The 24,401-nt window shown below is 45.3% G+C and overlaps 2 protein-coding genes across 23 annotated transcripts in view; one reads left to right on the forward strand and one right to left on the reverse strand.

Moving 5' to 3' along the window:
• Positions 1-8,384, forward strand: part of NDST2 (N-deacetylase and N-sulfotransferase 2) — a 116,715-nt gene extending 108,331 nt beyond the window's left edge. For all 13 annotated transcript variants that reach the window (XM_049811371.1, XM_049811374.1, XM_049811378.1 and 10 more), the window contains 6 exons: positions 1,231-1,354; positions 2,776-2,950; positions 3,177-3,347; positions 4,661-4,770; positions 6,248-6,350; positions 6,507-8,384. In XM_049811371.1, the coding sequence (XP_049667328.1) occupies positions 1,231-1,354; positions 2,776-2,950; positions 3,177-3,347; positions 4,661-4,770; positions 6,248-6,350; positions 6,507-6,632 (809 nt within the window). In that variant the 3' untranslated portion in view covers positions 6,633-8,384. The remainder of the gene's footprint in view (positions 1-1,230; positions 1,355-2,775; positions 2,951-3,176; positions 3,348-4,660; positions 4,771-6,247; positions 6,351-6,506) is intronic.
• Positions 4,779-24,401, reverse strand: part of ZSWIM8 (zinc finger SWIM-type containing 8) — a 72,996-nt gene continuing 53,373 nt past the window's right edge. For 3 of the 10 annotated variants that reach the window (XR_007507369.1, XR_007507376.1, XR_007507377.1), the window contains 8 exons: positions 23,777-24,000; positions 23,009-23,491; positions 22,239-22,407; positions 19,732-19,905; positions 18,181-18,300; positions 17,068-17,246; positions 9,367-15,768; positions 4,779-6,090 (listed from right to left, as the gene is read on the reverse strand). Coding sequence is in view for 1 of the 10 variants with exons in the window: in XM_049811367.1 (XP_049667324.1) it covers positions 15,565-15,768; positions 17,068-17,246; positions 18,181-18,300; positions 19,732-19,905; positions 22,239-22,407; positions 23,009-23,491; positions 23,777-24,000 (1,553 nt within the window). In the remaining 9 variants the exon portion in view is untranslated. Of the gene's footprint in view, positions 6,091-9,154; positions 15,769-17,067; positions 17,247-18,180; positions 18,301-19,731; positions 19,906-22,238; positions 22,408-23,008; positions 23,492-23,776; positions 24,001-24,401 lie in introns of those variants that run through there. The other 7 variants (XR_007507370.1, XR_007507371.1, XR_007507372.1 and 4 more) reach the window with 7 other exon arrangements.

The following is a 24,401-nucleotide window of genomic DNA, read 5'->3' on the forward strand; positions in this document are numbered from 1 at the left end:
TCTGTATGGCTGCCCTTTGTGCAAGCTGCCAAATAGCCACATTTCAGAGAATCTCAGATTTGTTCAAACCTAAATCTGGCAAGTCTAGCAGCACTTTGCATCCTGGCATTTTGCTTGGCTCGGTCCTGACTTGCAGAGAAAAGCCTTACCTGCAGAGTTGTGTTTTGGCTTTTCCACGCAAGCTCAGAGAAACTGTGACCTTTCTTAGTGTGTCACAAACCTAAGCTGTCAGCAGGACTAAATGTACACGCTTAGCAAAGGTTACAATGAATGCCCCCTAGTGCTTTTATTGCAACAGACCTGTGTACCCACTGCATGCTCCATGTCACTGTCAGCTGGAGGTAGAGATCCTCTTTTCTCTGGCCTCTGTCACCATCACTTAACTGCTGTGGTATTGTGGTTGGCAGTGACTTGGCTGTATATACCGTACTGAGGAGTCCCTTCTAGGCTGAAGAGAGCAAAATCTCTTCAGCCAAAGCCAGGTCTTCAAACCTTGGCTTTCTCTGTAGTGCAGTGAAACAGCAGCTGCCAACTATGCACAGCAAATGGTGATCCTGGCCTTGGGAGGAAGCTTGTCCCAGCCAAACTGCTGTCTTCTGCCTGTGTCACTGTGAAGCTCTGTTGGTGTCTGTGCAGCAAGAGCCCTCCCGTATCATGGCCCAAGCTTGCAATGACACCATAAGAAAATCCTTCTCTCAGCTGATCTATTGGCCTGCTGGAGGCCTACAGGCTGAGCAGGATTATCGGGTTTGGCTGGGTAAAGGGAACACATCAATAGCAGAGGCAGGCCAAGGCATCTCTAGCTGAATTCTCATCTAAGGACACTAATGTTGTCCCTAGCTCATCTCCTTCCCAAACACATGATGCTGTCCTGTGGTGCCCAGGCCACCTCCTGTTTGGCAGGTATGGGTTCTGCCATGTGACAGTGTGGCTATGCCACCAGGGTCACTGATCAGTGGGGGTCACTGATATGGGTGACAGCTGTTGTGCTAAGGAGGTGACTTAAATCAGCTGTATGAGCTGAAATGTGGTATTGAACTCCTCAGTGAAGTTAAATCCCAAAGTGCTTGGTGTCACTGCTGTTGTAACCTGCATGAGTTAAGGGCTGGGCTAGCCACGCATGGTAGGAGTGTGCCCATCTGGGGACTGTTTGTTGTGGTGTAGGTAGCGCCTTTCATTCAGCCAAGCATTATGTGTGACCCAGGTCCTGTTAACTGGTTCATGTTGCAGGCACAACAGCTGTGCACTTCTTCTTGACCATGCATCCAGCTGTCACCAGTAACTTTCCAAGTCCATCTACCTTTGAGGAGATCCAGTTTTTTAATGGACCCAACTATCATAAAGGAATCGATTGGTAAGAACCCTGACACGTGTTCTTCTGTGATAAGATGCGCCCATGTTGTCTTCTCCCAAGTCTCTCTGTATGTCCACCTTGACCACCTCAGTAGCATCTCTATTTCTGAGCAGCTGTTTTCCTGCTAACCCAACTGCTTAGCCCCAGGAGCAGGACAGGTAGGTTCTGATTTTACTGACTGTTCACCAGGAGACTTGTAGGCATGATTTAGCTTTAAAAATTCAGTCTTTGTTGAATGCACTGCTGTCATGAGGTTTCTTATCCTTTGATATGCAAAACAGACAACAGTATCCTCACTAAAAAGTTCTTTGTGGTTTCCAAGTTAAGGAGCCAACCTCCCTACTGTTGTTCTGGGCCCTTTAGACTTGGAGCCATCACTGCATTCCTTGCACAGGCTCCAGTGTCCACATGCATACCTTCATCTTTACCTGCAAAAGTATGCAATTAGGATTGTTTCCACCTGGCAGGGAAATTCTAGTATCACTATGGGACTATTATGCCATTATGTTTCCAGGCAAAACATTAACTTCAGGTCAATTGTGGCACTGCACTCCCTCATGTGTGGCAATAAGGCATTCTGCTGTGGGATTTCTTTGCCTGTCAGCTGTGGGAGATTTTGTCTAACTTCTCTGATCATTTAGAGGACTGTTGAAAAGATATTGGAAGGTGGCTGGTACTTAAGTGTTCTGAGTCAAGCACTACAGAGCAGTTGCACTAGCCGACAGATGGGCCTCAAAAGCGTAGGCCTTTATGTGCATCCCCTGGAAAAGTCACTCAACTTGATTTGAGTGTAGCATCACATGCAAGAGGAGAATCTTTGTGTTTAGCACGGAATTCGAGTTCATTGTACAGCTTAAATTTCAGCAGAGACCAATCTTCCAGTGCTTTACAGTGCCCTGTCTCCCCATTACCCTCTACCTTACCATTACGTGAATATCTTACAGTTTCCACTTTACTAATTTGACAAGCTCCTGTGAGGCAGAGCAGAGCTCTTTACCCTGCATCTCAGCTATGGACCGAGGTACAAAGAGACAAATTATTTAGATGGTTTTAAACAAACGGTCAGTGGCAGGACAGGCAGCTGATTCTGACCTTACTTTTGGACAAAACCTCTTTTCTGTAGAGCGTGCAACTAGAACTCTACTCTCAGCCTTTTCCTTCCACTGTCTAAGGACTTGGGGAACACACTCTCAGCACAAGACTTTCTTAGCCTTTTATGATCTCCAACTTTCTATGTTGTGCTCCACCACCCCTTTCCAAGTCATGCATCTGCCAGCTCTGCACCCTTTTGCCCATTCATTGCATTACTGGGGAGGTGCAGTTCTGCAAACTGTATCTGTTGAAGAGGAGCAAGATCATTTTGTCATGTGGCATTTCTTTGTTGGGCTGTGCTGCTCACCAACATCCCATCTGTTCGGCAGGTACATGGAATTCTTTCCCATCCCCTCCAATGCCAGCACAGACTTCATGTTTGAGAAGAGTGCCAATTACTTTGACACAGAGGTGGTACCAAAACGTGGTGCAGCCCTGCTGCCTCGAGCCAAAATTATTACTGTTCTGATCAACCCTGCTGATCGAGCCTATTCGTGGTACCAGGTAACTTCCCTGCACTGTTCTGTGGGTGAGGGCCAGAGAGATGTTCCAGTGGGGTGAGGCGGAAAGCCCAGGGCCTAAAGCCCATGGATCCATTCCCATAGAGGGGCCAGGGGACGTGATGCAGGCTGCCTGCAGAGGTGGTTGTACCAAGTGAGTGGAGTCTGCACAGAGATGTGATAGATAAAATTTTGTGTTCCTACTCCTAAATTTAGCTTACGTTTTTCAGCACCAGCGTGCTCACAATGACCCTGTGGCGCTCAATTATACCTTCTACCAAGTGATCTCTGCGAAATCCCAGGCCCCTCAGGAACTGCGCAACCTGCAAAGCCGATGCCTGCTCCCTGGCTGGTATTCAACTCACCTAGAGCGCTGGCTAACATACTACCCCTCTGGGCAGGTAGGAGGTTTGACAGAGGCTCTTGGGGAGCCCCTTGCAGGTTTAGTGGAGAGAACAAACTGTAACACATGCATGTGCCCCCCCCCCCCATTTTCATTTCACCTTCTATCTTGTCTTTTGGAACAAGAGCCACCACTTCCTTCCTCCTACTATGAGCTGATGAGAAATCAGGCTTGAATACTCCTATTTTGCATTTTATTGTATTTGTAAAAGTAAATGAGTGCAGGGGGATACTGTGATCTCCCAGACTGCTCCACAATATTGAGAAGTTCAGCAAGAACAGCAGTGTTAGCACTCCCTTCCTTTCATCTTGGCAGCCTGCAGCCCAGGGACCCTCTTCAGGCCCAGTAAGTGTTCAGCTACTTGCTGCAGTTTCATTGGTTTAGAGAGAGGCTCTTGGACTCTGTCACTTGTTAGTTTCTGTGTTGTGAAGCCTTTAGCTGTCTGCTGAAGGGAAATTTTGCTGCAGAGATGTCAGGATTCTGTGTTATGTGTATAAATTTGGAAAAAGTCAATTAATAGACGGTATAGATCATTACTGTCTCTAAATTCCCAAGAAATTTATAAACTGTCCAACACAGTGTGAATCAGGATGTGTTCTTTCAAGTTCCTTTCTGCTGCTGGGATTATCCTCACAGTCTGTAATCTGGCAGAGGCTTATAATGCCCATTTAGTCTCTTATTCTCTGATAAAGCAGCAGCCTAAACCGTACATGACCGATCTGCCAAGTTGAAAAGAGACATGGGAAAACATTCTTGGGCTTCTGTCTCATTGCCTCATTCCTGGAGGTTACTGCTGTGAAGAATAATAGAGCCAGACACATCCTTGTACTTACTGGGGGTCAGGGTCTCCTACTTCGGTTCATGTGACTATTTTTCTGTTCTGTTCTTTGAAATAGGTAATTATTCGTTATTGTCTATCATACATGTAACAGGAGAATAACCATAGGTTACAGAATACTTGGCAGAATGGCTGCTGAGATGGAAAGAATACATGAGGTTTCCAGAGACAATCTATAAATCATGCTACTGCTGGGCCTTAGTGCTTAGTTACAGGGCATTTGGCCAAAGGCAAGTTTATTAAGCAAAGCCTGTCATGATCTACTGTTTTATGGTACTTGTGGCCTGTATCAAAACTTCTCTATCTGTGGTGACAAACGGGCCACATCCCCTCACCATGTTGCTCTAGAATAAACAGGCTTTGGCAGCCTTTACTCACACGCACAAAGGCCGGGGCAGTTTTGAGATCCAGGAAGCTCACACATGTCATTCAGCACAAACTGTCAGACGCTAAGGCAGCTGCTCTCTTTTCAGCTTCTCATTGTGGATGGCCAGGAGCTGAGACACAACCCTGCCTCTGTAATGGACAACATCCAGAAGTTCTTAGGAGTCACACCGCTCTTTAACTACACCCAGGCCCTCAGGTAGGGAAATTGGTTTGGGGAGGATGCTTTCTTAGCCAAGTGTGATACTAATAAGCACTTCATTGGACTACATGACCTGCTAAGGTTTCAGAGGTATGCCTAACCCTAAAATTAGGTTCAGATAGCATGAGATGCTATGCCGAGACTGGAATCATAGCTTAGTCTTTCCAGAAAGGATAGGGGAAGGGGTGTTTTTTGGCATTGTCATGGAGAAGCGTGAAGTTGTTCACAGCAGTAATTACAATTTGGTCTTTGTGGTTTCAGAAAAGGTGCTGGAATTATTAGCACTCCTTATGCTTTGTGTTATACCTATATCTGACAGAAAGTAGAGGAGGTATGATAAAAAAATGTGTGATGAGCTGCTCCTATCTCAACTAGATGGAGATTAGGGACACATTGCACAGCTTTGAGGTAAAGAGCCTATTATTACAGAAGGCATGGAGTTGACAGGTGCCCAGAGCTATTTGAGGAAGCATTAGCAGAGGCACTACCTTACTGCTACTAAGTTGAAGAATGTTACTCAGCCATTACCGTGATCTTGCCCAAAGTGCAAGTGCAATAATCTGAATAGATTAACTGCTAGTTGAAGGTGAACTGTGGACATATCAGTCTTCAGTGAAAACTCTGCAAGCCCACTGGAGATCCTGAATATTGTTCCTTGCAGCTGCAACCCATTTTCCCATCTTCTCTGCTATCACAGCCTATGGTAGTTGAGGGTAGCAGGTGGTGCGCATGTGTGTAGGCAATTGGCAGTTGTCCCTTCCTTTAACAGTAAAGAGAGGAGAACCAATTCAATTCTCCCACAGTTGTTTTCCAAGGGGATGTCACACGGCTCCCCCGGGGGAGGCCAGATTTAGAGAAATGGCAGATTACTTGAAAGCCTTACTTGCTGAAGCCCATGTGGTGATGGTAAATGGACTATTTACAGTAGTGGTACTGGGTGGTACCTTCAGCCAGGGTCAGAAAATAAATGGTATTGGTCAGCTGGCCTCAGAGTTTGGTAGAGGTACTTGCTCAAACCTCAGGCTCGCCTTTGGCCAATTGAGGAGACAGGACAGACCAGACCAGACATGGTTCCCAGCATTGCCTTATACCTGTGTTTAAGCAAGAAAAGAAAAACTGACTCTTTAAATGGTCAGGGGATTCTCTAATACTTCTCCATGAGGAGATGTAAAAGAATTTACATACAGTAAAACATTATTATTCTCCCCACACCCCAAGCTTAACAGACAAATATTGTAATACCACATTACCTCTGAAATTTGCAAAAAGGTGAAACAGTCATGGTTGTAATGGATTTCTTGTCAAGGTAGTCAAGTGCTAAAAAAAAAAAGGAATCAATACCACAAATAAATAAGTAAAACCCAACCCCAATTTGTAAAGCATTGAAATGGAAAATACCTATGGAGTTACTTAATTTCTGCTGCTACTAATTGGGCATGTGGCAATATCTTTTAAAGACAAGTGTCCTTTTCAGATTTGATGAAGCAAAAGGATTTTGGTGCCAGCTGCTAGATGGAGGAAAAACTAAATGCCTAGGAAAGAGTAAAGGAAGAAAATACCCTGATATGGATTCCTCGGTGAGTAACTGTCTCAAATCTGTTGGCAGCAAGAGGTGTAGAAACATCCCAGCAAACCACCCTGGATTTTCTTATCATCTGTGTCCTAGATTACCTATGGATGTGTTGAGGGTAACATTTTCTTTCACACTAATGTGGTCTGTGTTTTCCACACAGTCACGGCTGTTCCTAAGAGACTTCTACCGGGAGCACAACATTGAATTATCCAAGCTGATGAACAGACTTGGGCAGCCCCTTCCAACCTGGCTCCGAGAGGAACTACAGAACTCCAGCTGGAGCTGAGAGGGACTCCCTTGCCCCCAGTGCCATTGGGATGTGTGGTGCTCCAAAGTGTGCTATGATGCCATCTCTTGTCAAGCCAAAACAACTGGACAAATGAGGAGGAGCAGAGATTGTGCATGTGGAGCCTTTCCCCACCATTGGCTCTGACACTGCCCTGGGGCATGGAGTGCAAGTCACATTCTTGAGTATTAATGGTGTGCTACACTTTGACTTTTACTTACAGGAAGGATTTGGAACACCTGCCCTACTTTGAGCAGCAGAGAGAGCATGGTTAACACTTTGTTTAAATTACTCTTCTCAGTATATGAAACAGGGACTAGCTGCAGGGTTAATGTATTAAGAGGTGAACTATTTGAGCCCACTGCTGAGAACAGAGCAGCAGCTTAATAAAAGGGGAACCTAGTCCAGTGAACCCCAGCTTTTATCCAGTAGTCTGTTTGGCAACAGCAAGGTACAAGAATGCCTTGTTCCTCCCCATGCAGGGTACAGTGGCCATGATCATTACTTACAGTACATTACACACACTTACTGTGTGTGGCTGCTGGGGACTGCACCTTCTTGGAGGCTGATGTAATAGATGTAAGATTGTTTCTCCTTACCTGCAGCATTGTTGGTGTGATACAGTGTCCAGTGACTTTGGTCAGTGGGCAGTGGGAGATAAAGCAAAGCTGCAGATAGTGACACACAGAATTAATTTGTTTTCTTAGGGAAAAGGTTGCTAAATGTGGCAACACGGCAAGTATTTCTCTGCAGGGACTTCAGACATTTCAAAAGATAAGCAAGGAGCCGTATGTCCCCTTAGAGCACTCTAGAGGCATGTGTTAGTGCAGTACAGCAGCTGGGGGAGGCAAAGTTCAGGTATTGTAAAATAAGGCTGATGCAGCTGAAAACAGACAATTCAGTTCCTCATATCTGATCAGCTTAAAAAAAAGTAACATTTTTCTCTTTCCAACAGCTCCAGGGCCCCTACCACATATGCTGATAGCTAGCACCTGTTTTAATTCCCTTGCTATCAGAGAAAAGCAAAAAGCAGTTAAAAGTATTGTTCAGATATAAAGGGAAGGCTTGGAGTTAGAAGTGGTTTCCTATGTCCAAAAGGGGCTGTTTGTTTAGTTTACTACTTCTGCACATAGTCAAGTAAGTACACTAAGGTGCTTTGCCTCCTCCTGTAGTTGCTGGATAATTATTCTCAGAGGAATTCCTCCATCATGGTTGTACATGTTTTCTGTCGCTGAGCCATGGGCTTCTGGAATTGTGTGGGCCATCGCCGCTCCCTCCCAGGCACCAATAGTCCTTGGAGATTGCTGCAGTTCCAGAGGACAAAGGGGCAGGATCCATATGAACACAGATTATGGAAACTCCCACAACTGTCATAAGCTCCTTTTCTCCTATCCAGAGAGAAGTTGTTTCAACCAAGCTTTTCCATTGAGCCTTAGGTATTGTGTATTTCTGAATGAATGGTGCATTTACCGTTGTATGTAACTGTATATAGTATGCAATATAGTATTTTATTTCATGTGCCCTTGGAAAGGGTTATTTTGTGCAGCCAAAAAAAGGACAGAAAGACTAGAAACCCCTCTCTCATTCCTGGTGGAGAGAGGAGCCAGACTTCCTGCACTGGATTCATGTATAGCATCATTCACATTGAATGATAATGAAGAAATTCTTGGCTCTTGAAGCTGAGCACAAGTGTCTGAATAAAGGCTAGAAGTAGTAGTAAGTGGAGAATCAATAAATGTACTACTTATTTTTCTTCTTTGTGATGACTTGGAGTGATGTCATGGACCCTAAGCTGGTAGAAGGGTAAGAAAAAACTTCTACTCACTCACAACCTCTGGAATTCAATTGGGGAGATACTTAAAAGTAGGCTGCTAGCTCTTCCTAGGAAATACTGGTATGAGTCTCAACTATAGGGTGAAGACCTTTTAAGGGAACTGGAAGAATGTCTCTGTAGGTGGCAGCATGTATCAACTCTACGTAAACATCTGCAGTTTTCAACTAATGACACCACTGCAAAGGCACATGTTCCTGGCAGAAGTCTGCAGGGCCCGAAGTCAGAACAATACACAAAGAGTCTAGCTATATGAATCTAACAAGCAACTCGATCAAATCCTGATGTTTTTCAGCCCTCACACTCAGTAAGAGAATCCTTGTTGGTCATTTTGCTGTATCAATAGTAATATGGCAAGAAAAGCAATGACAAACACAACTGAGCATGCCACATGAAGCTGAAGCAAACCTGTTCACCTCCCCACCCCCTCCCGCCTGAATCCTGAGTGTCTCCTGGCTGACATGGTGCAGCTGCAAGCAAGAAAAGACGGTAGGAGCTAATACACACAGAGGCTAAAACACACATGGGCACACATGTTTTCAGCAGGCTGCCTCAAGCCAGGAATAGTATCATCTATCACACAGCAAGACATGGCTTGAGCTCTGGTACCTCTGCTCCATTCATCAGGGCTTCACCTACAGTTTATTTCTTTCCCCTTTTTCTTAAAGGGAAGGATTGGGGGGGGGGGGGAGGGGGGCAGTGCATAAACACTGAGCATTGTTAAGATTAGGAACTAATGCTTGCCTCTGGGAAACACTTTGCAAGCTGGTTTTGCTACAAGAAAAAGTATTCCCGACACTCATCTCCACTGCTCTTGAGAACAATATAGAAATAATTTATTAATACATCTATTTTTGGCTTTCAAGAGTGGATTTCTTCCCATTCTCATCTATATAGACTTACCAACTTGCCAGTCTCCAAAATGCTTGTAAACGAGCACATCCATAATGGTGACACTGCCCCAGCAGTCTGAAACCCAGCTCATGTTTATTTCACCTATGGTAACAAAGGATCATAAATCAGGCTGATCTCAGAACCCCTCAAGTCATTGGGAAAGGTGCATTTCAAGACTTAGAACAACAATGTGTTGACACTAAGACCCTGCGCAATGGCTGCCCTTTAAGCCCCCAACTTCCTGACAGAGAAGCTCTCCTGGCTGACTTAAATGAGGCAAAAAGTAAAGCATGACATGGAAGGAAATTGTGGGAACCCAGTCCCCATTCATAGTGCATGCTATCCATGTACATGTACTATATACAATAGACTTTTAATGCATTTCCAGCATTTTCCCCATCTTGTAGCTCACATCCCCTTCATGGCAATAAATTGTGCAGTGCAGCAATGAATGCTGTAACTGTAAGCAGGCAACACCAACAAGAAAAATGTCACTTGCTTACAGAGCACTCACTGTCTTTACAACAACAACAAACACTATACAGTAGTGAAGTTACCTTCTAACAGCACACAAAGCTTGCATTTGGACGATACCCCTGAGTAAAAGCATTAACTAGTCATAAACTCAAACAAAAACCCTAGCACAGAATAGCCCCAAGCTGCATTGCAGCTTTTACAGATTAATGCCAGTCTTGGACAGGTGCCTCCGCTACCCTGCCCCAAGTGCAAGTACCCTTAAAATGGAAACAGGAAGCAGAAAGAAGTTCAAAAGCCACATTTGAATTGTGCTCAGGCAGAGGGGTAGTGAGACGGGCGGTAGTTAAAAAAAAACCCAAAAAGTAGTACTATTTAAGAAAGACCCTCTTTACCATAAGCATGTCATATGGCACTTAAATTTGGGCACAGAAAGAGAAAACACAAAACATTCTAAATAAACTGTAGTTGAGAGCTGATCATTCTATCAGTAGGGCTTAAAAGCAAAGTCAGTCATACAACAGTCATGGTCATCAAATGCTGAGAAGTCCTCATGGTGCAACCTGCCTTTTTTTTTTTTTTTTTTTTTTAAACTAAGCTGGAAAAAGGAAAGGCATCAGTAGCAGACTGTAAGCACACTTCTGTTTCAGCACACTTCCCCCCCAGATGTATCCTAGAAAATTCATTTTAGTACCCTGCCCTTCTCTTATTGCCTAGGTAAGAAAAATACAACTTCCCAACTCCTACATAAAATGACTTCAAACTGATGTCCTGTTACAGCTGACTGATTTATAGCAGGAGGTGGTGATAAACTTTATAGATACTTCAATACTTACTCCAGTTCCATTGACTCTGGCATTTGCAAGGCTGTCCAGTGCACTTTAGCACTGTGTAGTCATAGCCGAGTTAGTGCTAAATAAGCTGGGAAAGTAAAAGCCTGTATTCTGCTCCAAAATACAACAGTGCTAGGCTTGACAAAATCCAAACCCACGCAAAGAATTACAGTTTAGGTTCAGCAACTCCCCAGGAGGCTATTTCTGAATGGAAAATACGTATCCCAAATAAATATTAATGACAGTAAAGAAAAACTAGGCAGAAACACACTTTTCAGCTAACTCCAGCTATACCTGTTGCTAGGCTCGTTGCTTCATCAGATGACAACTCCAACTCAACTTGTTCATGGGCTGTAAAGACACTTTAGTGTCCAAAGGCAAATACTGTTCTGCTCACTCATATTCCTGGAAAGTGCTTCCAAAGGAAAACTTTCACAGGCAAGAAAGATAGTTGTAGGTGAGCATGTCCAGAGAGGGAGGAGGGGAATCAGCCCTCTCAGAGGTTGGCATGCCTGATCTACACAGAAAAAGGGTACCTGCAGCACAAGATGTCTTCCAAGGAATAAGGCTTGCAATGACTAAAACCTTTATTTTATCCATTCCATAAGAGCAAAAGTCACACTATTCCTTCCAAAGAGCCAAACAGCCAAAAATCCAGATGCAATGTTGGCATGTCGTCTACCAACCACACTAATGCGAAGATTTTACCCCTGAACACTCAGAAACTCTGCAGGTTAAGTTCTAGAAACACTGCTGTCTCAGATACAGGGTAAGAGTGCATACAAAGACAAGGGTAAAGACACTACGTGGCCACCCACTAACGTCCTCAGGGAAGGGGAGGGGGGGGAAGGCCCTTTCACTTATAGTACCTCATCTGTATCTTCTCAGACCCTCTCCCTGACATTTTTTTATATATGGCCCCCACTGTGTAGAGAGAGATATATATATATATAAAATGAGACACAGAGGGAATTTCCAACTTTAAGGAGTTGCTTATAAGTATCCTAACACTGGAACACCATCTTCTTTTATCTGCTTGTACTGATTCTTGGACAAAGCATCAAAATGCACATCTGTGCACCATGCCAAATTGTTTAGGTCAAGTACCCATGAAACTTCAAGTGCAGACAGTGGGTTAACTCAGAGTACAAGGCTGCTCTTAGCGCAATGCCCTAATTAGGGCTATTAAGCAGTTTGATCTTCAACACTAGCAGGACAGTGAAAACCGCCCTACAGTAAAGACATCAGCCATTTCTCAGCTGGTTTCATCTGCACCTGTACAAATTCGACTTCTCCAACTCCCCACTGAAGTGAGCTGTTATTTCCAAAGACACTAAAAGCTAAAAGGGGAAGTACAATTCCTGTGGTCACAAGAAGAAACAAATCTGGCAAGTGAAAGCAAGTCATTGTGAACAGAGAACACAGGAAGTAGTCTGAAGACCTCATTCGTCTTACCTTCAAGGAACAGACAGTGAATTAGACTTCACCAAACATGACAATAACCCATTGCAATAACCCATCACAGAATATCATCTGTCTTCATGCAAGTGGGGGCCAGGCCCTATCCAGACAAATACCTGTAGCTATTAGTACTGACTAAATTCAGCATTTGCTGCCCAGCCTGGGAAGAGGTGATTGCCAACACAGAGAACAACTTCTCAGCTATGTAAAACCATTTCTAGAAGAGCTCTAAAGCATCCAGCTGTTGTGGCAGCTGCCCTTCACTGCAGCTACTTCACGTGTTGCTGGTAAGAGTGAGGACCTAGAGAACATTTGCTCTGAGTGAAAAAACACATGGATTAACTGAAGTCAAAGGAAATTTGAGTTGGCTACAACCTCTGCTCTCTTACAGGTCATCTCCCGAAATGTCTTTTCAGACCTTCTGAGCCTCAGTATTTTCCCCATTCCTGGAATAGTGACCAAACTAACAAGACTGCACTGAGTAATAATTTTTCTGCCTTAATAGTAGATTAATGCTTCTGGGGCCACCAGGGCTCATCTCATCTCTCATAAAAGAAAAATACCTCAAGAACCTCCCAGCTACATGGTGAGAAAAAAACATCACCATCTCCTTTCTCACTTTCTACTTTATCCTGTCCTGGCTCAGATATATTTCCATGGGATATGGCTCAGGAACAACAACAGATTAACAGATGCAGAGATCCAAGACTGAAAGTGTGTTCTGGAAGACCTGAATAAATGAGGGTATAGCACCTCCACACAGCTCCCATCTCTCTCTGCTCACTCTGATGAATTTCTTCAGAGAAAAGACTAGAAAATTCTGAAACAACCGACCTGTGCCTCATACCACCAAGCTGCTTGTTCAGTCAATGTCAGCCTGAGGTGAGATTCCCTGGCTCTTCCTCTGTTTAGGCTCTGCAGCTGAAAGACAACTCTGACAGGGTCTGTCATATGGAAGCAGTGCAATCTGTATGAGGGCTAGAATGGGTAAAATAACCAGAGAGAAAGTTTTGAGCACAGTGAAAGATAATGGGCATAGGGATTTCTTTTCTGTTACGGTCTTTTTGGGGACTACACAGAATGAAAGCAAGTACACTCCCAGATAACATCCATTCTAACCCTCACGGTAAGCAGCTCCACAGTATTTTCCCAAAACAAGGATACTGGTTACAGTGCTTTCATGTTCCTGGTGTTATTTAATTACAGTAGTCTGAAAACTTGCCTGCTCAGGATCTAAGTGTACTCTTCTAGTAGATATCACAGATAAGGCTCTGCCATTTCATTTCCCTATTCAGTCCGAATCCTTAATGCAGTAACAGTCACTTCTGCTCCTGATATTTAACACATTCAGCTCTTTTGCCCATTTGACTTCTGCTTCTTTCCTTCTAGAAGATGCTCCCCTCTCTTCCCTAATTTTATCCTATAAGCAGTAGAAAGGAAAAGATTAGACTTTATTAGAGAAATCATTTCTCTCCGAACTCCTTTCCCAGTTCTGAACATGCAAGAATCAGAGAGCACAGAAAGTGCTCCAGGAACCTAAAACTTCCAGACATCAGGCTGTGCTCTTCAGTCAAATCCAGGAGTTTTGCCCAGTAACAGACAGCTCATAATCAACATGGAGTTTAGTTTTAAAACCACAAAACTTAACACATTCTTACGAACATCAGCATTTATAACTAGCATGTAACTAGACACCTTATGGAGAAATACCAGGGGCCATAAGGATATCTTTAAATAGTTACTGTTGCACAATCAGAAGTAGAGGAACCTCAGTCACGCTCTCTGGCCTGTGCAGTACACAAAGTCAAACCAAAGGAGCCCATTCATCTGTTTTGCCCTATGCCTATGAGCTAGACTGTTTATTTTTTAAGAGTATCATTGAAAATATCAAATACAAACGGGCACATATTTCTAGCTTGCAGAAAAAAAAAGCTCCCCGTTGTCATTGGCTAAACCCAAGTAAGAAGCAAAATACATTACTACTGAGAAATGGATTCTTAACATCCATCAACCATCTGACTTCCAGTTTTAAAAGCCCTGAAATTTATGTGCTTTTATGCTTACAAATAGAAGTAGCCTTTTAAATTTCCTTGGCATAAAACAAAAGCTTTCTAAAATTAATTTTCTGCAATGCTGTCCCTATTGGATATCTTGCATCATCTACCAAAAACTCTAAATGCATGGTAGCAGACCCCTAGCCGCCTTTAACAATTGCATCAAGGGTGAGCAGCTAATGTTTTGCACAATATTTTGGAAATACAAAGGTCTGCATTACTACACAATATCACTGGTGTGGTATCACCAGGGAAGGAACCTGGTGGCTGGCAGAAGTGTAGGCAGAACATCCCAGGCTTAGCACCAACTCCCCTGACACCCACCAATGACCCAATCCGCATGTACCTCAGCCTCTGCAGAGGCACGTCATTCTCATAGCAGTACCATACAAGAAACCATTGGCTCACAGCTTGTGTAAAAACCTCTGGCCACCTGCCTTGTGCTGGACTGCTGTTCCCCAAACCAGGACAGCTATTTACCAAAGCTCGCAGGAGCTCCCACTGACACACAACTGGCCAGCTCCATCAGACTGTCAACATCATAGCAGGGAGAAGAGAGAGTCAGTCTAAGAAAACGAGTGTTTAATCAGGAAACAAGAAGAGACAAGGGATAAGAAACTGATTACAGGAGAGTAATACCCCAGCCAAAAGAAACACGATTGTACAACTCACAACAACCAGAATCAAACCATCCTATGAGCCAGCAGTGCCCAGTGAGGGACACTCCTGAGAAAGAGCCCAAGCACTTCTGGCAGTCTCCAGGCAGCACAATGCAGTCATAGACTCTGACTGCCCAAGCTCCAGCCTCTGCCCTCAGCAGCTGCTGCAAAAAGCTGCAAATGCGGCCCTGACCCTGCTACTCCAGTCTCAGCTTCTCTCAGCAGGAGGTGCTGAAAGGAATGGAGGGAGCACTGGCTGTGCACAGCAGTCCCAGCCTCTCCCAACAGGAGTGGGTGTGTGGAGTAAGAGAAGCCCATACACAAAAAAAAGTACATATTTATAAATGCCAAAATAAATATTTAAGACAGAATCCCCCACCCCTCTAACATGTGCGTAATCACACTGCAAATTGCTCGCAGGACAGCCTCCAGGGGCTCAGGGAAAAAAGCAGTGACTACACCACAGGGCAGCCAGCTCAACTTCCTTCTCATTTCCTGATACTTCTGAAGTCTGCAGCCCATTGGGAAGGAGGAGGAAGAGCGAGCAAAGCAGAGCGGCAACACGCAACAGTGCTGGAGAGGAATGTCATGGTATAAATACATCAGATCAGTGGTTTCCAACAAGTTAAAACTAAAATAAAAAAGACACCAGAAGGAAGGATGGTGTAAATGGAACTACAACTATGTGGGGCAAAGGGTTGTGTGTCCATGGAGCTCCACCTGCTGTCACGGCGAGAAGGTGGTCATTTCCAGAGAGACCCTTTGCCACAGCTCCTTTGTCTGCTTGCTGCGTTTTAGGTTCTGGAGAACATCATTAAACTGCATCATGCCCATGGGAGTCAGGCAGAAGGCGCTTCTGGCGCTGCGGATGGCATTCACAAAGTCATCGTAGTCAGCTGGAGTGAGATGGATCAGCCGATGATGGATGTACTGGATGGGAACAGGGAAAGAGCCTTAAAGTATTTGCTCACCACCCTCATGGTGGTGACACTCAGAGGAGGACTCAAGAGCTCCCAGGGTGATAGATCACATGATCCTGCTACCAGGTCCCAAGAGTCAGAGGCTCTGACAGAGGAGAGCTAGGTCAAAAGACAGCAGTGTTGTATCTTACATCCTAACACGGCCAAGGCAAGTGTCCCCTCAGAGCATGAAAATGCACCACACAGCATCAGCAGGTCTTCAATCCTTCATGAGCACCAAATTGTGTCATAGTACAGTGCAAAAGGGTCAGCTAACGCTCCATCCCACCACCCACCAGCATCTAACCCTCACACCATTCATTCTACAGGTTACACATGGGGACCCAGCATGTTCACCAGACCTCTCCTTTGCTAAGGTGTATGGAAGGAGTAATGCTTGCACTAGGTTGCTACAAAATATCTCTAAGCTTAGCACTGTAACTTCCATCAGCTTCTCAACTAAGGCCCCAAAACTGCAGGTCCAGGTTTTAAGAAATCTATTTCCCTAACGTAGGTCAGAAAAAGAGCTTAAGTAAAGAAGCTGTCATTTCTCAAAAATACCACCTAGGTGTTAGGACAGCTAATCCAACCCAGACAGTATGTCTACAGAATCACCCTCTGGTCATTTATTCAAGAGAAGTAGGTACAGGTAGGGTGTCCTGTTTACACTGTTTTAAGGAACAGGCAGGTCTGGTATTCCAGCTGGCTCACTGAAACACATTTTTCCTGGTTTCAATAAATCCTGAGATATCTCATCCATACTGGTAGCTGACCAAGCCACTTCCACTATTAGTGCCAGCACTGGCATGCCAGACCGCCATGCTAGGGCTTCACAACAAGGGGAAGACAGGCTACAAACAAGGAAAGGAGAAAAAAAAAAAGAAAAAAAAGATAGGCTAGGAAGGACGGTGCACAGAGGGCTTGAAAACATAGCAAGGAAAAAGTACAGAAGTTAAAAGGTACAGGTAGCACTTGGAGGAAGAAAGAGGACAGGGAACACAGAACCACCCCATCCTTCATGGTTAGCACAGGAGGTGAGAGGCCCTGGAAGAAGCAGTACAATGAGGTCCTTTGTATGCAGCCTCCATACAGGCAATCGATGCTTATTCTAGTCCCTGCTGAGGGAGAGGGATGCATCAGGCAACGGACCAGTTTAGCTATGAGTACCCAAGACCCCTTCCCCTCTGCACATACACACACACAGGCAGTACCTGCAAGGCAGGCAATGGCCTGGCAGCTTTGACAGGCAAGACGACAGGCCACACGTTACCTGCATGTAGGCCTGTTGGCACCTCTGCACCAGCTGGTGGAAGGCTGGGGTGCGCAGGTGGTTGTGCACATGGGCAGGGTTGAGCCTCTGTAGAGCTTCCATGATGATCTCCTGGAGCACAAAAGGGCTCAGCACCCCCTTGGCCGCACCAACGCAAAACTGATGCACGTAGTTTACACCTGCACAGGAAGAAGTCAAAACAACAGTGTTAAGGTAAGAGACACACAAGAAATCAAGTACTTGCCAGCAAGAACCTGGATTTGGAGCACCTTCTCAGTGTAATATATCCTCCAGCAAGCTTAGGGGAGATAAGTCTAGCAAACTCATGGGGTCAAGAGATCATTCATCAGGTCTGAGTAGAGACCAGGTACCACCTTAGTCACCGATATTCCCAGTTCACCTGTCTTTAAAGGGGATATGAAAGAAAACTGATGTGGCAAGGTAACTACAGAGGCAAGGACACACTGCACCTCCTCCCATTGCTCCTTGCCTACCCATCTAGGAAGCACCTGCAACCCCAGCACTCAGGTCTTAGGGAGGCTGGAGAGATAATCAAGCTTCCCCACTGCTGCCTAGAGTGGACCTCCCCCAGCAGCAGCAGGAGAAGCCACACCACTAGACAGGCTGTTTGCAGAGGGGTCTTTTTAAGTTCTTACTGCTGATGAAATAATTAAAAAAAAAGAGCTGACAAAAAAGATCCAAGAGCAAAGTGGAAGTAAAACCAAAAACCAAACAATTGGTCGTTTGAGCACCTACTGCTATACAAGGTCTTCAGAAGGTGTAAGTATACGTAAGAAAGAGGAATACCTACAAGATAGTAGAAAGGGAAAAGAAAAAGTTGTTATAGAATGGAAGAGATACAAGGTCTGAGCCCTGTCCAACCCCATGCACTTAATCCAATGCCTCAAAATTCAACAGCATGTCTACAGAACCCAGAAATGGGACAACTGCCTGGATGGAAGAGCAGCAGGGATCTTCTGAAACATTCTCAGAAATGGGATCAGATACCAGGCTCACCCAAACTTTGAAGTTTGACTCTTTGGAGAGCTTTTTCCCACCACGGTCCAAATCCCAGCAAGTGGATTTCTGCTGAAGTACTGCTCTGAGCCTTACCTAACTTTGCAGCTAACCCAAGGAGCCATTTTACATCCTCCGTGTAGGGTGGGCTGCGGGAGAAGTTGTTGGGATGGTCGTTGTGAGCTCTTCGGCCAAGCATCTCCAGAGCCAGCATCCCTGTGAGAAAGGGGCAGCCAGAGTCAAGCAGCACTTCTGCCCAGTAAGACTTAGTCTAGCACTTCACTCACTGCAACACAACCTGATTGGCCTGCCCTTCATCAGCAGAAAATTCCCTAGCTGGAAAGAGTCCAGAGTGAAATGAAAGGCCCATCTTGGAGCCTGTCACCACAGGCAGTATCTGCAAGAACGTCTGGATCTGCTGCTCCAGGCTGGGAAATCTGCACAGCCATCACACCTCACTAGAGCTGCAAAGAGACACTCCACTAGCATTTACAGCAGGATTAAGAAGATAGCCCCAAAGGCTGCACTACAAAAGGTGTCCTGAAAGCAACGCATTTGCTCCAAATTTTGCAACAGAGAAGCTACCCAAATCAACTTACTCAGCTGCAAAGACAACAGGCCAACACTGAGCTGCAGTATTGTCAATCTGCAAACATTTCACTTATTCCATTACAGTTCTTCAGGCAAATTCTCCCATTTAAAGAGTTTTAAAATACCAACAGGCACTATGTCTTCATCCTCCAGACCCTCTCCCCCCCTCCCCTCGCTTCTCCGTTATTCAAGCTATTAAATGCCTTTCAAAGCTTACCACTGTGACGTTTCCAATGACATCAGCACTCCTTTCTGGCTAACAAGTACTTTCTTCTCTAGCTTTCAACAAAAAAACCCAAGCAACCTCTAGATAGCCTTCCTTCCATTTTCTTCCTGTCTCCCTTTGTTTGCTACCCTGCACTGGCTTTGCTTATCTTAGAGGCTCCCTTCTCCCTCCCCAGGTATCCAGTGGGTATCCATGACTATGTACAAGTAGCTTACTGCAATCTAAGCTCAAATCAGAAACCCCAAGACTGATATCCTTGCACTGATGGCAGTTCAGGCAGAGACTCTATTTCCTCATAACCAGCGTGACTGGGAAAGGAATACTAATTACATACCCACTCTCCTCAAAATATAAGTTCCCTCCATGTCAGTCTTCAACAACCTAGCTGGAAAGGCACAGTGCAGATCCCTCTGTGCCTCTGAAGACTCAGCTGGTATTATTAAACTAGAAGTGTGCCTTCACCATCCATGAGCCACAGGAGCTGAACTCCATTTTTTTCACATAGTCACAACTTGCACAACCACATCCTCAGAGCCCTATCCAGACTCCTTTATGTACACCTGCTGAAAGGCAAGACTCTTCCCAGCTCTAACCCACTTAGCTTTCTCTTCTACTCTGATGGCTCTCAACAGCAGCTGTTCAATCTTCTGTTGCTTTGTGTCCATTTTTAGCCTCCATATATGATCATGAACTGGCTTTCCCCATGTAGCTAAGATGCCATCACCCCCAACAGGTGCAGTAGCAAATTGCCAAATGACAGTGAAAACCTGCAGCCCTGCCCTGAATCCCTCTCTCGAGGGGGCCATAGAAACCCACTTGGCCGTCCTTACCAACTCGGTATGCGGAGTGGAGGTAGTGCAGACCCTGGGGGCTCAGAGGCTGACTGTGCTGCTCATCCTCGGCAGGAAAACTCCCTGTAACAAGGGAGTTGGGCTGTGAGGACAGAGTTGTCAAGGAAGCCCCCTGAATCGCTGGGAACGTTGATCCTGCATGGACACTTCCTACTGAAGAGAGCAAAACAGCAGCATTAGGACCCACCACCAGCCTAAAAGAAGGTTTACTTGGGCCATCATCTCCCTTACCTGACCGCCCCGTGCCAATGTAGTGTTCTGTTCCCCTAAACAGAACAATACAGCAACCAAAAACTACAGACTTACAACTGAAATACAATGGGCTAGAAATATCTCTATTTTTCTTGCAAGTAGGGCCTGAAAGCAGTCAGTTATAATCTTGTCCATCTCTTTCATAATATACCATGGATATGCACGATACATGTTTTACATGTAAAAACATGTGTTGACTCAAAGGTCTTTGCTATTATTAAATGACGTCTGGTTCTGATTTCTTATCCAAGGAAACAAGCACATGCTTGTCTACATCTGATGAGAAACTGCTGAGGAAAATAATTGAGCAGGAACAGTAATAAGTCACTCAAAGATCAAGTCCAACACTGTGAGGTTCCTCCACTTCTGCTGTAAGACAGCTATGACTCCATCCAGCTACCATGCAGGAAGAGTGTTACTGGAGGCAGGCCTCCAATACATCCTCAGAAAGAACAGCCACTGCATACACTGGCAGCACGTACTGACAATAAAAACAGCAAGGAAACTTGAGAAGTTCTGTCACCTTCAGACACTTAACTATATGGGCAAAATCAAGGAAAATCAGAAATCACAGGAAAATCCATTATATTGTACCACCTAAACTTGCATGGACAGCAGTTAAGACTGAGCCAGTAAGCTGTACTCTGACAAGGGACTCAAGTGTATCTAACTTTCCCTCTCAAGAAAGTTACAGAGAGGAAAAAGCAAGGTTTGCCTGAGAATTCCAGAGCAGAGATGCCATTAGGTGTGTGCACACTGTTAACCTTATTTCACAGCTTCTCTGTGGTGCTACTACACCAGCTTGGGCCATACTCCAAGTTCTGATTTCTCCTCTTCCCCTGCCACCACAAGCATTTTTTTGTAAATGTTTACTAGCAAATAGTTGAATACCTGAGAACAATATGCCTCCCAGGAAAGATCTGTCTGACCTCCTCAACCAAGGAGACACACAGTGTCAAAGTGGGGCAAAATCTGTGCTGCATTTGAAGTCTGGCCAAGGAGAATAACCCACAAGAATGAGCTGAATAGTTGCCAGAGCTCAAGTGTCACCATGTGACTATGTACTCTAGGAACAATGAAACAGTATTTTAAGAACCGAAAACAGAAGTTTATGCAAGCCATAAACAATGGCAACTGGGAAGGGTGGAGTTGGTGTTTCCTTTCATTATTTTAAGTGCCCTAGGATGAGTTAGCAGTTCTGGAAGACTCATAACTCCTTGGAGTACAGAAATGGTTTCTCACAATTAAGAGTCACAGCATCAGCCCAGGACGAAGGCTGTCATCAAAGGATGCTCTTCAGATCCTGAGGCCTTCAGGACTATTCTATTTACATTTGTGGTGGCTTTTTGGCATCAAAATGCAAGATAAAAATAACTGAAAAGATTCTCTTAATAATCTGGATATGAAGGAGGCCAACAGAGCTCTTAAGTGTTTTCCCACATACCAGTCTTCCAGCACCTGGTGAGTTGCAAAGCACTGATAAGCAAATGTACCAATAGCCAAAGACTGTACAACCTCTCCAGTGAAGGGATAACAGAGCCTGGGTCAACCATGACCCACTGGTGCAAAACCCCACGGTAATGAGAGCATGTCCACAATTCAGTCAACATCTGCTGTTCCAGTGCTGCACACTACTTGATGGGTCTTCACCACTGTTCTAGCGCCAGCACAACATGTGAGCAATCATTCAGATTACCATTGACATGATCCTGCCAAAACATCTGTCCTCTCTAATGAAGTTCCACATTTCAGGTACTAGCTGCCTTCAATCCCTTTGGGCTGGAAAGACATCATTAGTGCTAGTGTAGCAGAAGTCTGACTGCGGTCTGCTTCCTGCACTCTATTCATCTGACCCAAAGGAACCACAAGACATTGCTCAAGATCATCTATGCTCACCTTGCCCAATGAAGAGGGGGAATAATGCCCTAACAACTTCGAAGTCAGAAAGGCCAGGAGGGCTCCAACCACACTGTAGTCTGAGAGGCCAAAATAATCTCATACTGGAAATTCAGCCAAACAGAAATTAAAGCTCCACTAGTGGAATCAGCCCCCTTATGAATCCCAGTACCCCTTAGCATGCGTAACTTTAGGATGGAGCTGATTTGGCCAGAACTTTTCAGTGCAAGAACCCTGGTTCCACCTGTGGTCAATGAGGAGCAGGACTTGACTGCGGTACAGCTAGGAGGCACAGTAAATAAACCATGCTATGCACAGCCCAGAGCTGTAACACTTACTCGCTACATTGGAAGACAGTGACAGTCCTGTCTCACTGTGATAGGGATGCACTGCAATCTGCGTCATGGATGGGACGGGCACACCGGGGAATGACACTGCTGTAGCTGCCAATGACGGTGTTGTTACCGAATAAGGGTACTGCGCTCCTATGAATGCTGGATGGACACCCTAAAAAAGAACATAAGTAACAGTCATGTCTACCTCGTCTGACCTTTTAGAAGTAGTCCAAAACACAATGTCCCCACACAAACCTCAGAGCATGGGAAGTCCAATCTGACAGGGAGGAGGAAGCACAGGAAAAAGCAGCACAGAAACTACCTGGCACGACATGACCATTACATCTGCTTGCTCCTCCTCCCTTTAAATCTAAAGCAGAAAACCACTCCAAAAACTTTCAAAAATAGGCAGAGGTTAAAATAACCTTTATTTGGTTTTCCCTCTGTAATCTCTGTTTAGTCTGCAAGCTCTGAAGACGACAACCTTTTTGTCCAGTGCCTTCTGAGAAACTATGGGGCAATAACAATTAAAAACTACTGATGTACTATATTCTCTTGAGACTTTAAACGCACCCATAGAAGGCTCCTTATTATGCAAATGTTGAGCTGGGAAGCCAAAGTAAGTATCACAAACCAGGAAGTAACTGGGAGCAGAAACTAGATCTCAAGCCATGGCAGGTCTAAGCCCCACACTCTCCCCATTCCAATGTACTCCCTCTGGAAGCAGCCACACAAAGTTCACTATAAATGAACAAGGCACAGGCAAAACTCACCTGTGGGTATGCCGAGCCAGGGACCGGGAAGACAGCTGGGCGCGGCATGTGCTGGATAGTGTGTCCAATATACTGGGGATTACAGGGGATGTGAGTCTGAAGGGTGGTGTAAGGATGGAGACCCTGCGTGTGCGTATGTGTCATTGCTGGCCCTGGCATTGTATGCTGCTGGTACATGGTCGACCCAACAGAGATCACCGGCATGACTGTTGCTGCTGCAGTTACCGCAGCTGCCACTGTTACAGTGGTCGGCTCAGAGGTCACCCGGTTGTCTGTCAACCCACGTGCCACTTCAGAGGCAGCCCGTGCACCACTGGCACTGCACCCAGTGGCACCTTCTCTCTGGGCTGGGGTCCCACCAACAGTCTGTTCATAAAGCCAGTACCACTGGTGAGCTACTTCAAACAGGACTTCTGGGTACACGCCACCTCCTTTGGCTGCCTCTTCTACTGCCATACAGGCCTTTTCCAGCATCAGATTGTCCTGGGAGCAGTGAAAGAAAAGCAGAAGTGAAGAACGCAAAACGAGAAACACAAGAAGGCAAAACTACATGAAAAAAGTATAAGGCGTTCTAAAATGACTGACGCTATGGGGAGCAGACAGATCACAGCTATGCAGCAGAATAACCAGAGTTATTCATGAAACATAAGAAATCCACAGAACTGGGATTAAGGCTGTCCAGTGGCAGAGGAGCCAATCCCACAAGTAAGAGCACATCCTTGATGCTAGAAATCAGCTTGCACTAGCCAGCCCCCATGTGATGCTCACCTGTTCCTTGCACTGCACCAGAGCCCTCTGGATCTCATTTGGGTTCAGGGCATGAGCATGGGGCAGGCAGCTGAGTGCCAGTTCAGCAGCTGCCCGCACCATGTTGGAGTCTCTGGCCCTTGAAGCTCTGTCTGCCAATGATGCCACCTCTGGGGGAGTCAGATGTCCATCCCAACACTCCACCAAGATGTTCAAGGCTGCGCTACCGATCTCCATGGCCTGCCCTAAGAGGAAGAGAGAAGATTCTCACACCAATGTATGCCCAGCACAGTTCTAGTCAGCCTTCCCTCAACAGAAACTGCACTCCTCACTTCCTTCAGAAGCAGTGACAGAGGCCAGTTGCTCCCCTTAGGCTTCAAGTCAAATTCAGGCTCTTCCTCCCAAAACACAGGACAGGCAAGAGCCCTCAATAAGCAGGCAGTGAATAAGGGTACCATTACCAAAGTTAAGTTAAAGATGCATTTGAGGCAATGAGAGGAACTTGCTATAGCTGATTTTAGTACCCATAAAACATAGCCTGGACTGTTGCTCTATTTCCACCATGTCAGGAAAACATGACTTTTCAAGGGTGTGTTTTTCAGGCTCTAGAAGCCATATGGATAGAAAGCAGGTAGTAGGCCTGGGT

This window comes from Accipiter gentilis, chromosome 9, assembly GCF_929443795.1.
Source record: "Accipiter gentilis chromosome 9, bAccGen1.1, whole genome shotgun sequence".
NCBI classification, from domain to species: Eukaryota; Metazoa; Chordata; class Aves; order Accipitriformes; family Accipitridae; genus Astur; species Astur gentilis.